The sequence below is a fragment of the Leopardus geoffroyi genome, chromosome D3, assembly GCF_018350155.1.
Source record: "Leopardus geoffroyi isolate Oge1 chromosome D3, O.geoffroyi_Oge1_pat1.0, whole genome shotgun sequence".
In the NCBI taxonomy this organism is placed as follows: domain Eukaryota; kingdom Metazoa; phylum Chordata; class Mammalia; order Carnivora; family Felidae; genus Leopardus; species Leopardus geoffroyi.
Window position 1 is genome coordinate 94,062,286 of NC_059339.1, and position 15,620 is coordinate 94,077,905.

The 15,620-nt window shown below is 63.6% G+C and overlaps 1 protein-coding gene across 10 annotated transcripts in view; it reads left to right on the top strand.

Annotated features, from left to right (window-relative positions):
* The first annotated feature begins 227 nt into the window (after positions 1-227).
* The window catches only part of NFATC1 (nuclear factor of activated T cells 1), a 106,373-nt gene continuing 90,980 nt past the window's right edge, over positions 228-15,620 (top strand). For 2 of the 10 annotated variants that reach the window (XM_045458015.1, XM_045458014.1), the window contains exons 1-2: positions 239-848; positions 14,125-15,220. In XM_045458015.1, the coding sequence (XP_045313971.1) occupies positions 287-848; positions 14,125-15,220 (1,658 nt within the window). In that variant the 5' untranslated portion in view covers positions 239-286. Of the gene's footprint in view, positions 849-4,764; positions 5,179-14,124; positions 15,221-15,620 lie in introns of those variants that run through there. The other 8 variants (XM_045458016.1, XM_045458017.1, XM_045458013.1 and 5 more) reach the window with 7 other exon arrangements.

The following is a 15,620-nucleotide window of genomic DNA, read 5'->3' on the forward strand; positions in this document are numbered from 1 at the left end:
CACGGGCTGGACCCCGGCGTCCCGGCCGGCTCGTTCTTCGGGTGCGCCCGGGTCTCACCCGGTGCGCCCCCGCCCTCCACGGGCGCCCCCGCCGACACCCCCCGTGCGCCCCGGCCCTCCGCGGGCGCCCCTGCCCGCCCCCGGCGCGCCCCCTCCGGGGCCGTGCGCCCCTGCCCGCCCCCCGTGCGCCCCGCGGGCCCGGCGAGCAGCGGGCCCGGCGGCGCGGGGAGGGCAGGAGCTCGGCGACTTGTCCTCCGGGCCCTGCGCCGGCTCGGGCGGGGGCGTGATGTCACGGCAGGGAGGGGGCGCGGGAGCGGCCGGGCCGGCGGGGAGGCGGGGGAGGTGTTTTCCAGCTTTAAAAAGGCAGGAGGCAGAGCGCGGCCCTGCGTCAGAGCGACACTCAGAGGACTCCGAACTCGCCGGCACAGTCACCGCGCCGGGTCGGGCGGCCGGGCGCGGGCACCGGGGCGCGGGAGCACACCGCCGAGCCCCCGCCACCCCGCCACCCCGCCACGCAGCTCGGGCCCCAGGGCCGCGGCTCGGCCCGCCACGCGCGCACACGCCCCCCAATGACATTTGTCCGGGGCGGGCGGCGCTGAGCCGGGGGAGAGGTCCCTGCCTTCCCGGGAGACCCGGCCGGGGCGGCCGCGCCGAGCGCCTCCCGCTCCTCCTCCCGCTCCTCCTGCTCCCCGCCGCCGCCGCCGCCGCCGCCGCCGCGTGGATGCCAAGTACCAGTTTTCCAGTCCCTTCCAAGTTTCCACTCGGGCCTCCGGCTGCAGTCTGCGGGAGCGGAGAAACTTTGGGGCCCGCGCCGCCCTCCGGCGGCACCATGAAGTCGGCGGAGGAAGGTAAGCCGGCGAGGCCGCCGCCCCCCCTCCCCCCCGCGCCCCCCGGGGTCCCGGCCCGGGAGCGGCGAGCGGGCCGGGCCCGGGTCCGCCGCCGCCGGGAGGGGCGCGGGCGGCGGGGCGCGCGGCGCGGCGCGGCGCGGCTTGGGAAGCGGTGTCCCCCTGGTGTTTCCCCGGAGCAGCCCTGGTCTCGAGCGCGCCTTCCTGCCAATAGGTGTCTCCTCTCCTCCAGCGCTGAGCGCAGCCTCGCGGCGGAGCCGCTGCACAAACTGCGTTCAGACGCAGGCGGTCCGGGGACCGGGCGAGGTTAGGGCCGTCGCCACCGCAGGAGACGCCTCGCGACCGAGCCAGGAGGTTTCTTTGGGAACGAAGTTCGGCCGGTTTCGTCCCCGGCGGGGGCAAGGCCACCCTGCGGCCTGGGAGAGCAGCCACGCGGCGTGAGGTGGGGGTCTGCGCCGCTCCGCGAGCCCCGCCGGTGGCGGGCGCCGTCTCGCCCCCCGCCCCCCGCCCCGGCTCTGCCTCGCCGGTGGCTCGACCCGCAGGACTCCAGGCATCAAACGCGCTGTCTGGACACAGCCCCTAATTCAGAACATTTTGCAACCTCGTAGAGGGCGAGTTCCAACCGTAGAAAAGGATTCAGGATAGTTTGAAAAGGGACCGCCAAGTTTCAGGCCGCTTGTTTATAGTCCCGAAAGTGCGGAAAGTGAATGAAGCCTGGTGATGGCGACTCCGCTCCCGACAGGGAGTCTCGCGGAGTCCCCTTGGCCCGCTGCCCTTAGAAGCGCCACCACCTCCAGCCGGGCGGCCTGGAGCGCCCACCGGCTGTGCTCCCGCAGGTGTCTGAAAACGGCCTCCCACCGGGGTGACCGGCATCCTGCCGGGGCATCGGGAGGGCGATTGCACCCTGGGAACCGGGAGACACCTTCCAAAGGCCTTAGGAGCGCCCGATGTTTATTTAAATTATTTCAAGACAGCGGGCAGACTTGGTAGTGAGCTTTGGGGGCGGACGTGCTTCCGAGGACCAGAACTTTCCTGCGGCATTTGCAGAGCAGACTTCCAGCCGCGTTCTCGCCAGCTTCGAGAACCTACGTTGTTTAACAGAGAGGAGCCCAGGCCAGTCGGATTCGCTCATCAAAAGGAGATCGATCAATTATTTGCCGGGTGTTTTGTGTGGTGGAGGAAGACGTGCGTTTCTTACCATTTCGTCCCAGTTGAGGGGCTGTTTAAATGTAAATACCAGGTGATGGTTATGGGCCAAGCTCTCGCTATTGGAACAGTTTCTAAAAAGCGTGCTGAGGTTTTGCTGTTGGATTCTGGGACACCGTTTTCGGAGTGTCTTCACTTGAACGGCCGGTGGCCCATCCTGCAACAACCTCTCTTCTTTCACAGGGAAAAAAGCCATGGGGGGGGGGGGTGGGGATTCTTCCTGTTTCCTGCATTTGACAAAGGGCCTCTGCAGAAAAGACAGCAGGCCAGGTGCCGCGAGGCCTCTGGACTAGGTGAATATCAGTGTATGTTGTGAGAACTGCGAGGCGAGGCAGCTAGAAAGCGTGGTCGAGTCCTTCAGGGAGACAGGCTGAGGGTACGACAGGCGCTCCGTTTGCTGCAGGTCGACGCCTGCCCAGCCGAGCGAGCGCTGGAGGACGCGTGATCTGTCCCCTCCCCAAGGCCTGACTAAGGCGTCAGCTGCCCCTGTGAGAATCTGCGTGATTCCCCGGCACTTCCCTCCAGTTTAATGAGCATCTGGGCTGAAGCTCATTAGGCCTGTTGTTTCTGAAGGCCTGGTGCTTGTTTTTCCGCGTGGAGAGCGCAGGGCAATGCAAGGCCTGGTAGGTAGCCACCCACCCACCCATTCCGAGGTTGCTCCACACGGAATGCCCCCGGGGCTCTCCGGAACAGAACAAAGCTCGCTCTGTTCTCCCGACACTTAACTTCGAGCCGGCCGCGCAGTTTCCTAATCCAGATTAGGAGAGGCCCTGCTCTATCACACCCAGGGCTGGAGCTCTGTGCTCCCACACCCGCAGCCTCAGAGACTGCACGCCAAGCTAAACATTTGCATCAGGACAGGAGTGTCTGCTGAGTTGGCAAATAGCTCCACACCATCCACCAGTTGAAAGGCACTCACCGGGAGGGGGGTGCTGGTAAGGGGAGCGTTGAAAAGCCTGGCCTCCCCGGGTGGTGGCTTTGCTTGGGGATCCGAAACTAGGTGGGGGGCGGCGGGGAGCTCAGCCTTAGGCAGGGCAGGGCTGAGTCCTGGTCCGGGGGCCCAGGTGGGAAGCTGGTGGGCACCCGTGTGCGTGCGGAAGTGCGAACCCACTTTCTCTGAAAGTGGTCGAACGGTCGACCAAAAAGTTTTCGTCTAAACAGATGACAAGGGCTGTTGTGTGTGCATTTTTGGTGGGGACTAGGTGGCTGCAGAGAGAACAGCTGGAAAGAAAATGAAATGTTGCGGCTTCTCAACAGAAACAGACTTCCATTTGCCCGAAGGTCAGCAAAAAAAGCGAACTAAAACAAAACAACCCTCCAACATGCATCTCAAAGTGAGCACTATTATTAGAAACTAAATCAGGCCAAAGTGAACTATAGTTTATCACTGGAGAAAACCAGGCATTTTGAAAAGGGTCAGGGGAGAGAATCATGGGGGGGGGGGGGGGTCACGTGATTTGCAGCTTATTTGCTTCCGGAAAAAGCAGTACCCCCAGGGCAAAGGGCCTGCAGGGCAGAAAGGAGGGCGCTCCTTCCTTAGCAGACCAGCAGCAGTGGCTGCGGTCCCGCCCTCCCTCTCTTGGACGCGTCCTTCTCCGTGGCTGACGCTCACTCTCCTGTAAAGTTCGCGTGTTCTTGCAGATGCCAGTTGTGCGTGGCGCTGAGACACTGGGGACAGTCAGAACGGACGGCTGAAGCAAAGACGTAGGAGACAATGGTGCCCAGACCTGCCTTGTACATTACATTTGCTGTGCCCGGCTGCTGTGTCCTAGCCTTGGGTTTCAGTCCCCCCACACTGAACCTTTGAAAGCTTTGCAGTTACTTGTGGACGCGTAGGAGTGTGCACGTGTGTTTTAAGAAGTTGCAGGACTGAAGCAAACGGTGTTGCAACGAAGCTAGGTGGCAGGTGGGCACGAGCCTGTGAGGAAGACGCCACAGCACAAAAGGGCTGCTGTGTGCCAGCCAGCGGCGCGTAGATGTGCGCAGCCTGCGGGCCACAGCAGAGCCTCCCGCTGTACGGGAGGGCGTTTCCGGTCCCTGCGGAAACCCGCACGGTTCCTTGGCATTTGCGGGTGATTTAGCCACGGGGGCTGAGAGATGGTGCACCCCCCGCTGCCTGTCCAAGGGGCAGGCGGGTTAGAAAGCGAGCACAGCTATCCAGTGGACTGCATCCGCACTGAGGCGAGCGCCGGCCTCTGGCAGGACGTGCATGTTGTAGACTCAGGCAGCAACCAAATCCTCGCTCCAGACGAGGCTCCGGCAGTTTGAGAGATTTTTTTTTCTTTTTTAAACTTTTACACAAATTTAGCAGGCGGGACGCAGTCTCCCGTCTCGGTGGCACGCAGTTTTCCATCTTTGGGCCACTCGGTGCCTGGGAGCGGCGCCCTCTCGCCCCCTGGGACCCGGCGGGTCCGCGGGCGGGGGGCGGGGGTCCCAGACGCCCGCTCTCCGCCCGCGCCCCGCCCCCCCCGCCCCCAGCCCGTCGGGCGCGGGCCGCGGGGGGTCTGGCCGGGGCGCACGTGGACCCCCGGACGCGGGCGGGGGGCGGGGGACACGAGGGAGCCGCGTGCGCCCCGGCTGCCCCGGGAGTTTATTTAAAACTCGGAAGCCGGCGGCCGGCGAGCGGCTTGTTTATGTCAACCCGGAAACGGCGGGGGGGCGGGGGAGGGGCGCGGGGGCGGGCGCGGGGGAGGGGCGCGGGCGGGAGTCACGTTACCCGAGGACGCGCGGCCCAGCGCCGGGCGCAGCCGAGCCCCGGGCGGCGCGACCACAGGTGCCCGCGGCCGCGGCCCCGAGCCAGGCCGCGACCCCGGCCCCGACCCCGACCGACCCCGGCCCGGCCCGGATCGGGGCCAGGGCCCCGCCCCCCTCCCTCCCAATCCTAGACCGGGACCGCCACCGCCCCCCCCCCCCACCCGACCCTGACCGGACCTTGACCCCCGACCCCAGACCCCTACCTGAGCGGCCCCGCACCTTGACCCCAGACCCTGGGCCCCGAGCCCGGATAAGGACCCCAACCCCGACCTGGCCCATCCCAACATGACGGGGCTGGAGGAGGACCAGGAGTTCGACTTCGATTTCCTTTTCGAGTTTAACCAGAGCGACGAAGGCGCCGTCGCTGCCCCAGGTGGGTCCGCGCGGGGCCTGCGGAGGGGGCGTGGGCGAGGGGCGCAGGGGCCGGAGGTGCGGGGGCCTCCAGTGCTGTGTTTCGGGGTGCGAGGCCGCAGGTGCAGGACCCTGGCGGTGCAGGGCTGGGGTGGGGGCGCAGGAACCCGACTGAAGTCAGGAGGGCTGGCCTGGGGGGTGTGCCTGGGGCCCCCATCCTGCCCCTAGGGCGCCGAGACCCAGTTTAGTGGGGAGTTGTGGGAGGGTGGGACAGGCCATGTCGCCAAGTGGCCACAGGGAGAGCATCAGGCCTCCTGCCTGCGGGGCACACTGTGGGGTCTCTCGGGCACTCATGCTGGAGAGGCGGCTTCTCCAGGGTGGGGGTGTGCTGCTTCTGCCAGGGGACACGAGTGTCCGAGGCCCTGGACTTGGACACTGTCGAGGGACAGGTGGTGAGCGGCCATTGCCAGAGGGCAGGGGGCCATGGAGCCCCTCCAGACCTGTCCCTGAGCGCCCCGGAGGCCCCGGCCCCTCCCGGAGGAAGGGAGGAAGCGTTAAGTGAGTCTGCCCTCAAGAGCGGGAGCCTTTGTCTCTTTCATTTTCTCCTCTGCAAAAAGAAAGGTTTCAGTTAAACAAACAAATAAACGAAACCTCCAGCCTCCCGGAGTGGATGCTCTTGAGTCAGAGTCAGAACTCGAGCTGAGCTGTTGAATGTTCACAGCCAGCTCCTGGTGGCAGGCGCTGTCTGCGGGGCGGGAGGGCTGGGGGGGGGGGGGAGGCGGGTGCAGGACCCCCAGAGCCGGGCCCCTCACCTCTCCGTTCTGGCCTGCCCACGTGGCGCTAAAGCGAGGAGGCTGAAGGCAGCTCTTGGCGCTGATGGGACGGCATTTCTGCGATGATTGTATAATATTTTCCACGCCGCTCACCACCCCTCCTTTAAAAACTGCAACGTCCTGTTCGTTTTTAAAGAATAAACGTTGCAACCAGGCAGAGGCGGCCTGAATTTTGTCATCTGCACCCCGTTTTCGTCTTCCACGGCTGTGGGTCTCCAGGCCTCCGGGGTCAGTGGGAGCCAAGGCAGTTCAGGAGAGGCTGGGTCTGGAAGGGCCGTGGTCCCTGGGGCCGTCTTCACTTTCTTCCCTGAGTCTGGCGAATTTCCAGCCACCGGTTTCAGGCACTCAGCAAGTGTCTTTGCCAAGAGGCACAAGGTGAAAGTGGGGGCCGTGCCTGTGACTCCCCCCCCCCCCCACCGTGGTGTAAAGGCCCATCCTGGGCAGGGCCTCCCAGCACTGTCCTCCCACCACTGGGCCCTCGGGGGTGCTGCTGTGCCGGAAGGCTGGGGGGCACAGACCCCATGTGGCTTCTGTGGTTGGGGGCTTCCAGAGCTGGGGAGGACCTCGCCGCCTCCCTGTGCCTCCCAGAATGTCTGCTCCACACTCAGAGCCGACCCTGAGCCGGGAACCTTCATGAGGCTGCTTTTAATCCTCAGCTCAGCTGTGCCCCAGCCCCCGGGCTCCCAGGGGAGGACGATCCAGGGAAAGTCTCCTGCGGGAAGCCTTCCAGGGTGGCGGCACCTGGGGCCCAGCATTCACCAGGCTTTGGGGCTGGGCGGTCCCGAGCAACTTGGAGATAGCTCTGGGCAGAGGAGGCCAGGCAGAGAAGGAAAGGCCTCCTTCGCATCATCACGTGTTAGAAAGAAGTGTAGGAAACGTTCCTCTTTTAACGTATATTTGAGAGAGATACTCGTGTTTTGTTTTGTTTTGTTTGCATTTTACTAAGACTGTCTTTTAAGAGCGCTTTTAGCTTCAGGGCTGAAGGAGAGGAAGGTGGAGAGATTTCCCCTAGACCCCCCCCCCCCCCCCGCCCCGTCCCGCCCCGCCTCAGCTGCCCTGTCATTTAACACCTGCCCCGAGAGGGCACCTGTTACTGTGCTGGACCTGTATCCTCACCCACAGTCCACAGTGGATGGTAGGCGGCGCTCTCGGCGGTGCATGCTCCGTGGGCCTGGACACACGTACGAGGACACGTGTGCACCGTGACCCTACCTCACAGAGCACTGGCACACGAGGACGCGCAGGCAACGTTCCTGCACCCCACGGGGGCCTTGCACGGCCCCAGACGCCCCGTGGGCTCCTTCTCCTCCAGCTCCTGGTGGCCGCTGGTCTGTACTGTCTCCGTAGTTGTGCTTTTTCCAGAATGTCTTCCAGTGGGAGTCATACAGGATGTAGCCTTTTCAGACCAGCTTCTTCCACTCGGTGATGCGCGTTCCGGTTTCCTCCGTGTCTCTTCGTGGCTAGTGGTGCTGATTCTTTCTGGTGCTGGGTAATAGTCCCTTGTCCGGATGGACCCGTTTATTTATCCATCACCTGCTGAAGGACATCGGTGATTGCTTCCGGGTTTTGGCCGTTATTTAATGAAGTCCCTCCTCTTTGTTCTGAATAATTGACGTATCATAATTATTAAATGTTAAAATATCACGGTGTTAGAGTAAGCGGTTACGTTAACTTCTCCAGCCTTTACTGGGTGATAGAAGTGGCTTCATGTCCGTTCTGGAACGAGCCTGGATGTAACTCTGTGAACGGGTAGCTGCCCCTGCGCTGGGCTGTGAGGCCCGGTAACGCGGCCTGACGGGCCGCCGGGCACACGGAGACGGGCGCTCGGCCGCGGGGGCGCGGGGGCACAGACCAGGTCTCTGTCACGGCTCCCCCCGCCTTAGCGGCATCCCCCACCCTGAGGAGTCGTGGGTGGTGGGCCTCCACCCCCGTCACTCTCGTCGCCTCGTGCTCCCGTTGGGCAGGAGGCATGCACACGGCTTCCGTCTCGCCTGGCGCTTGAAGGGCTGGGGCGCACGGAGTTCCTTGTCCCCAGGACGCTCGGCAGGCCCAAGTAGTCACCGTTTGTTGAGGGAAGGGAGAGAGCACGTTTAGAACGTTTAGAACCATTTGCCCCCACTGAACAGGAGGGGTGCTTGTGCTCACAGGGTCCCCGCACCCCACCCCACCCCCCCCCCATCCCATCTCTGGCGGCCCCAGCGCCCCCCAGAAGGCTGGCGGGGCCCCTTTCTCAGGCTCAGGACGGAGCTGCCGCGTCGGCCCGGAGGCGGGCACCGCCCTGCTTCCCACCCGGGGCCGGAGCCCGGCTCCTAAGTTATTTTGGCCCCGAGCTGCGGTGCTGTCGCTGTGGCAACTCGGGAGGAAGTCGGCCAGGCCTGTGGGCCCGGGCTGGAGTGTCCCCGGCAGAAGAGCCTCCTCCTCCTCCGGGCCTCCAGGCTGGCGGGCGCGGTGCCGGGTGCCGAGGGTGGTGTGTCCCAGTGCACACAGAAAGGAGACCTGTCTGCAGGGACCTTTATTCCTAAGTCCGTTGTCAGGAAGGTGGCGGTGGCAGGAAGAGACCCGGGGTCTCTGGTGCTGGGGGCTCGGTGAGTGTGGGTCCTGCACCCTCAGGGGGCCTCAGGGGGGACCCTCCGCTTGCGGGACAGGCGCCCCTGCATTCAATGTGGGCGGCCCACCGTCTGCACTTTGTCCCGAGGTTCCGGGATGTTCCGTCAGGATAGTTACTGGCACGAGGGTGTTTTCATTCGGGGCCTTTGTCAGAGGAAGACTGCAGCTAATAATGACAATTCCTTGAAGACAGGGAACGAGAAGGTGAGGGCCTGAGGGACAAGAGGTGTGCGGGGCGCCCGTGTGGCCCGGGGACAGGGGCGCTGCCGCCGTGAGGAGGCCGCAGAAGGCTGGGGGGGCGGGGCACCTTGGGGCAGGTGGCGGTGTCGGTGCGAGGCCTTCCCGGGTAGGCTGTGGGGCCCCGGGGCTTCCTCGCGGTTCCGCGTGTGCCCCGCGGCCGCCGGGCCTGGGCCGCTGTGGCGCCGCCTCTGTGTGCTCAGGAAACAGGGCCGGGCGGCAGGCTCTCGCGTGGAGTGTGTTTCGGTTTTGTTTTGCTCTGTTTCCATCCCCTGGGAAATTGCCGTCTTGCTGCCTGGTGGCCGTGGGGCCTTGGCGAGAAGGTCTGGTCGGGCGTCTTGGAGGACAGGACCGGGCGTCACGGGTGTGCGGTCCTCTGTCCAGCCCCGTGTCCTGCGGTCAGGCCCCAGCAGATGCCAAGCGGGGGGGGGGGGGTGGTTCCTGGAAACGGAGAGCATCATTCTGCGAAGGACGAGGGGTCCGTGCCCCGCCCGTCGCCGCCTGCAGGGGACGGGCCGGCAGGGCCAGGCCGGTGGCCGGGATGATGCCCAGAGGCCGTTGGCTTCAACACGAGACACACATGGATATACTTTTCTGGTGGTGGTTCGGAAGTGACAAAATTGTCTGGTTCTGAAATAGATTCTTTCTCAGAACGGGAGGAAATAGTTCTGACAAGTCCGGGCGCCGGAGAAGCCTGGGGGCGGCCCCCGTCCCACCCGGGCGTCCCTCCTCGGGGACACGCACCTGCGTGGGGCTGGGACTCCAGTGCGGACGGCGGAGGGGCGGTGCGTGTCCTCAGAGGACGGGCCACACCGCCGTCACTCTCGCGTGTGGAGCCTTCTGAAGGTCCCCACGATGCTCGCTCAGACCCGGGCGCTGTCTTTCGCGCTCCCCCGCTCTGCAGGTTACTGAACGCTCGTTGGCAGACGGCCAGGTCCCAGAAGCAGCGGCAGAAAGTGACCCTAATGGGTGTTGAGCGCCTCGGCGGCACCTGACGCGACATGAATCAGCCCGAACATCTCAGGGTTGCTAAGAAAGTTACTGCAAACATTTTCACTGAATCGCTAAGTAACGCAGATTTGAATACGGCTTAGGTGGGTCCTCAACCCAAACGGAGTGGGGAGCAGGCGGGAGCCCCCGGGCGCGGCAAGCAGGGACGTCTCCCTTGATGTGTTTTTGCCCCGGCAGAGATACCTCCATCATCCAGCGCCCAGCCCCGCCGTTGTGGGGCCCTCACGAAGGTCAGGCATGCGGCTTTCCGTCTGTAATTTGTTTAATTAGGGAAAGTTGTGTTTTAGGTGAGTCTTTTTTTTTTTTTTAATGAGGCTTTTTGCTTTTTCTTTTCTCATTGACTCATGTTTATTGACAGTGTTTGGTTTACATAAAGTCCCCTCGGCAGTTCCACAGCCCAGGCCCATTGTCTGCTCCTCCTGGTCTCTTCCAGATCCTTCTAGAAGACTGCGCTCCCGGGGGCACACCGGTCAGACCGGCCGCGCCCCCACCCGCCGTTTCACCCAGAACCCGCCTGTGACCCCCCTCACGCCTCCACCGGCTGTGCAGTCAGAACCTGGGGCCCAGGCACCTGCTGGGGGGGGGGGGCGGGGGAGGCCCAGTCCTGCTCGGCTGTTTGGTAGGATTTGTTTTTTAACTCTTCAATTACCTTCTTGCCGACAAATGTTAGCTCAATTGTGGGCTCAACCTTCTCTCTTTTTTAGGTTTATTTTTAATTTTTTAAGGAATCTCTGCCCCCAACAAGAGGCTCAAAGTGACGACTACAAAGTGGAGAGGTGTTCACTGCACTCACTGAGCCAGCCGGGTGCCCCAACTCTTAAACTGTGGATGCACCGTTTTACTTTTTTTTTTTTTTTTTTTTTTTTAATTTTTAAAAATTTCCTTCTGAGAGAGAGTGAAAACGAGTTGAGGAAGGGCAGAGGGAGGGAGAAAGAATCCCGGGCAGGCTCGCATGCTCACCACAGAGCCCGATGTGGGGCTCGATGTCGCGGCCCTGGGATCCTGAGCTGAGCCCAAATCAAGGGTCGGCCGCTCACCCGACTGGGACGCCCGGGGAACCCCACCCATAGTGCTCTTGTAACCGGGTCAGGGAATACAGGGATCGGTCCATTAAACTTCCTTTGAGGTCCAGACAGCCTGGGAGCTGGTGGGGGGCCCATCACAAGGGACACCACTTCCTTGGCGGTGACCCAGCACGTGGCTTTGTGACACACATTTGTATTTGTGGCGTTTAACATTCCCCCTCAGCCCCACGCCCGGTGCTCTGTCTGCGGGAGGCGGTGATTCCCTTTGAAATGAAAACACGTTCCTCACCGAACGCTGGGATGTCATGTGCGTCACGGGTCCGAGGGCTCTACGGCAGGGCCCACGATCCGTGTGGGTGGGAGCGCCCCAGCCACAGGCGGGCCAGGGCCTGGGGGCCTCGTCCACCGGGAGGGTCTGGCGAGGTGCCCCTGTCGTCGGGACGTTGCCTCCCGGAGGACAGAATGTCGAGACCGCGCTGGTCCTGGGAGCCCTTGGACCTGAGCCCACAGGCGGGCTGCACAGTCCGAGCTGCTCCAGGGAAGGCAGAGCCCCTCATGCCTGTGGCTCAGGGCTCGCTGGGGGCCCCCAGGGGTGTCTGCCCCCCCGAAGGCCAGAGGGGGCCGAGACCACAGGAGAGTAGCAGCGTGGCTTTCTCGGTGGTCTGGGAAAGTGCGTGTCTGGACAGGCGTGACGGCGGCGCGGGCAGGTGGCGCCCAGGGCGCGGACGCGGGCGGGGATGGGGCGTCTGCAGACCTGCGCTCACTGCCCTGCGGGCGGGGGCTGCAGGCGCCCAGAGAGGCGTGTGCGGCCGGTGCCAGCGGTTGTGGGATCGGCGCTGCTGGCTGGGCACCTGTGGCAGCCCAGGAGGCAGGGGCTCCGTGGCCGGCAGCGAGCCGGGTGCTGGGGACCAGGACAGCCGAGCGTGTCTTTCACTCACACTCAATTTTGCAATGTGCCAAACACACTAACGTCGTTTCTTGACGTCTGATTACTAACACTCCTGTCCTCTGAGTGTGTAAAACGGACTCACGCTCTCCTTGCTGATATTCTGCTTACTGATAATGATACTAATACGCGGGGAAATGTGTTTAGTACACGAGAAGGCGTGTGGCTGCGAACAAATGTTTTCTGCTGAGGTGGATCTTTCTGCTGAGACCCCGTTCCGTGCGGAATGGCCCGGGTGTTGGCGCCCCTGCTGCCCCTGCCTCGTCCTGTCTGCTGAGGATCCAGAGTCTGGGTTGGGCCCTCCTTCTGGGGGCTTGTCCCCTCGCGCCTGCCGGGCCCCTCCCCGATGATGTCCCGCTCAGGCACCTGTGTGGCGGTTTGCCGGGTCCGGTGTGGGGATGTGCACACGTGTCCCCGGGGGACACAGCCGCCATGCCACCTCTTCCCCAGGAACCGTGACCTTCTCCGGGCAGTTACTTTCCAGGGTTGTAACTTCTTGATTTTTACAAAGACTGTAATCGTATTTGTAACTTTTGATTGCAGTTCCTGTGTTCAGGTGTCAGTGGCCACGTGGGGAGCATGGGACACGGTCCCAGGGCAGGCGGCCCGCGTGGGCCCAGCTCCCCACCTCCTGCCCTGGGGAGACGAGGGGCTGGTCTTTTCCCCGCCTTCAGTGTTCCGGCTCCTGCTTGCCCGCAGGGCCGTGGGAGCAGGTGGGGACCGAGACGGGAGGTGGGCGGCAGGGTGGCTGGGCCGTCCGGACGGGATTGCGTCCTGTCGCTCCCAGCGTCTGGTCTCCCCAGGGGCAGTGCTGCTCTCTCTCCCTCGGCAGAGCTCTGCCCACGCTGCCTCCGCCAGGGCGTCTTAGCACCGCTGCCCGCCGAGCACCTGGGGCGCTCTCTCGGAAAGGGGGTGGGCCTGCGTGCTCGCCCCAGGCCACCTGTGAGGGGCCTGGAGGAAGAGAGGCCATTTGGGGAATAGCAAGCAGGTTTTCACGGGGGGCATTCAGAGCAAGAAAGCAAGAACTTCTTGGTTAGCAAGGACGGCAAGAGCCTGGGTCTCCAGAGAGGGTGGTTAAATGGCTCCTTCTGGAAAAAAATAAGAACAGCTGTAGACCCTTCCCTATTTAGGGTGCTAGACCGCTTCCTGTGAGCAAATACGATGGGGTTCGAACCTGTACTTTGAGACCCTTGATTCTCCAAGGTCGGTCCGTGTGGGTCTCTGAAACACAGCACAGGGGCGGCACCCTCGTCGAAGGGAGTGTGTTCCAGGCAGCAGTGCCCTTAAACCAGGGGACGGTGTAGGGTTCCATGTGTGCGTTTCCATTATTCAGAGACTGTGCAGTACTCCTCTCCAGGCCAACAATAATGAGGCACCAAGACGTGGCTCCAGAAATGTGGTTTTCCTATTAAAAATGACTAATTACACTGGTAATGGTTTTTTAGAAACGTTTTTCCTTGAAGTTATAATTAGCATATAATGATTCTTAAATACAGCTATGTGCCACTGTCATCTGCTTCCCAGGCCATGAGAGACCCCAGAAAAGGTTTCTGTCGGATCCTTGGGTGTTACGTCTGTAGCCAGTAGCTAGGACATCTTGACAGCGATTAGCTCATTACATCTCTTTACATGTCCAGGTTCCTGTAGCTAAAACCCACCCATCCGCCCACCTGTCCATCCACCCATCCTTCCATCTACCCACCCACCTATCGATCCACCCACCACCCATGCATACGTCCAACCATCTACCCACCCATCCTTCCACCCACCCACACTTCCATCCACCCATCCATCCATCCATCCGTTTGACAAACTGAGGACCTTACCTGTGCCAGGTACGGTCATAGGCTCCGAAGACAGCCACGAAGCAAGCTAAACTAAAGCAGGCAAGGGGTCCTGCTGTCACGGAACTTAGTTCCTTCTGATCAAAGAGGTGATGACCGAGATGATGTTAAGTGCCGAGGAAGAGAGATCGACTGGGGTGTCTGCAGGGAGAGCGGTTGGGCTGGGGACCGGAACCTGGGAGGGTGGCCGGGGAAGGGGGCGTTTGCGTGGAGAGCGGAAGGGAGGGGGGAGCGGACAGCTCTCTGCGGGCAGGACCTCGGGGCAGAGGTCGGCCAGTAGGAGCGTGAAGGCGGTGTGAGGTGCAGTGGGTGCCCTCGTGCTGCAGGGCGGAGAAGGGAGGGGAGGCGGGGTCGGTGCCTGGGGTCCCGCCCGGGGCTGCGCGGCGCCGACGGGCTCGCCAAGCTGTGCGCGTGCTTTCTGACGACTGGCCCCTCACGCCGTCTTCTTCTCTGGCCCCTTTCTAGAGCACTACAGTTATGCACCCCCCAGCATCAGCACCGCTCTGCCTCCCGGCTCGGCTCACCCCTCGCTGCCGGCTCTGTGCCACGACCTGCAGAGTGCCGCCCCGGGCATGCCGGGCGCTGCGGCCGGCCAGCCCCCGGGCTACGGGGGGGCTGTGGACAGCGGGCCCTCCGGCTACCTCCTGTCCTCCGGCCACATCCGGCCCAACGGAGCCCCCGCCCTGGAGAGCCCCCGCATCGAGATCACCTCGTACATGGGACTGCACCATGGCAACAACCAGTTCTTCCACGACGTGGAGGTGGGAGACGTCATTCCCAGCTCCAAGCGGCCCCCCTCGACGGCCACCCTGAATCTGCCCAACCTGGAGGCCTACCGGGACCCCTCGTGCCTGAGCCCGGCCAGCAGCCTGTCTTCCCGCAGCTGCAACTCTGAGGCCTCGTCCTACGAGTCCAACTTTTCGTACCCCTACGCGTCCCCGCAGACTTCCCCGTGGCAGTCGCCCTGCGTGTCCCCCAAGACCACAGACCCCGAGGAGGGCTTCCCCCGCGGCCTGGGCGCCTGCGGCCTGCTGGGGTCCCCCAGACACTCGCCCTCCACTTCGCCCCGCACGAGCGTCACGGAAGAGAGCTGGCTGGGGGCCCGCACGTCCCGGCCGTCGTCCCCCTGCAACAAGAGGAAATACGGCCTCAACGGCCGGCAGCTCTCTTGCTCCCCGCACCACTCGCCCACGCCGTCCCCGCGCAGCTCGCCGCGGGTCAGCGTCACCGACGACACCTGGCTGGGCAACAGCACGCAGTACACCAGCTCCGCCATCGTGGCCGCCATCAACGCCCTGAGCACCGACAGCACCCTGGAGCTGGGCGACGGCGTCCCCGTGAAGGCGCGCAAGACCGCCCTGGACCGCTGTCCCTCGGTGGCGCTCAAGGTCGAGCCGGCCGGCGAGGACCTGGGGGCCACGCCGCCCACGTCTGAGTTCCTGCCCGAGGAGGTCCCCCCCTTCCAGCACATCCGGAAGGGCGCCTTCTGCGACCAGTACCTGTCGGTGCCGCAGCACCCCTACCAGTGGGCCAGGCCCAGGTCCCCGACATCCTACACCAGGTGAGCGGGGGTCGGGGGCGTGCGGGGTCCGCGGGCGGCGCCTGGTGGCTGCCGGTCGGGATCCGGGTGCCCGCAGGGCCGCTGCCTTCTGGCGCCTTCCGGGACGCCCACGCGGCCCGCGGCAGCCTCAGGGTTTGCCGTTAGCAGCATCACGCGTTCCCTGGGCCTCAGCGACCTTCTCCCCGCGTGGCTGTATTCGAATCCGCTTCTTGTAAGGACGCCCTCAAACCTCGTCTTCGCTTAATTATCTCATTAAAGGCCCCGTGTCCCAACAAGGCCACGTTCTGAGCTGCTGGGGGGTGGGGGGGCTCCCGCACGCGCGTTCGGGTGGGGACCCGCCGGCCGTAAGGAGGGCGCACACGTGTGCGCTCAGCATTTTTTCCATAAAAGCAAACGATCC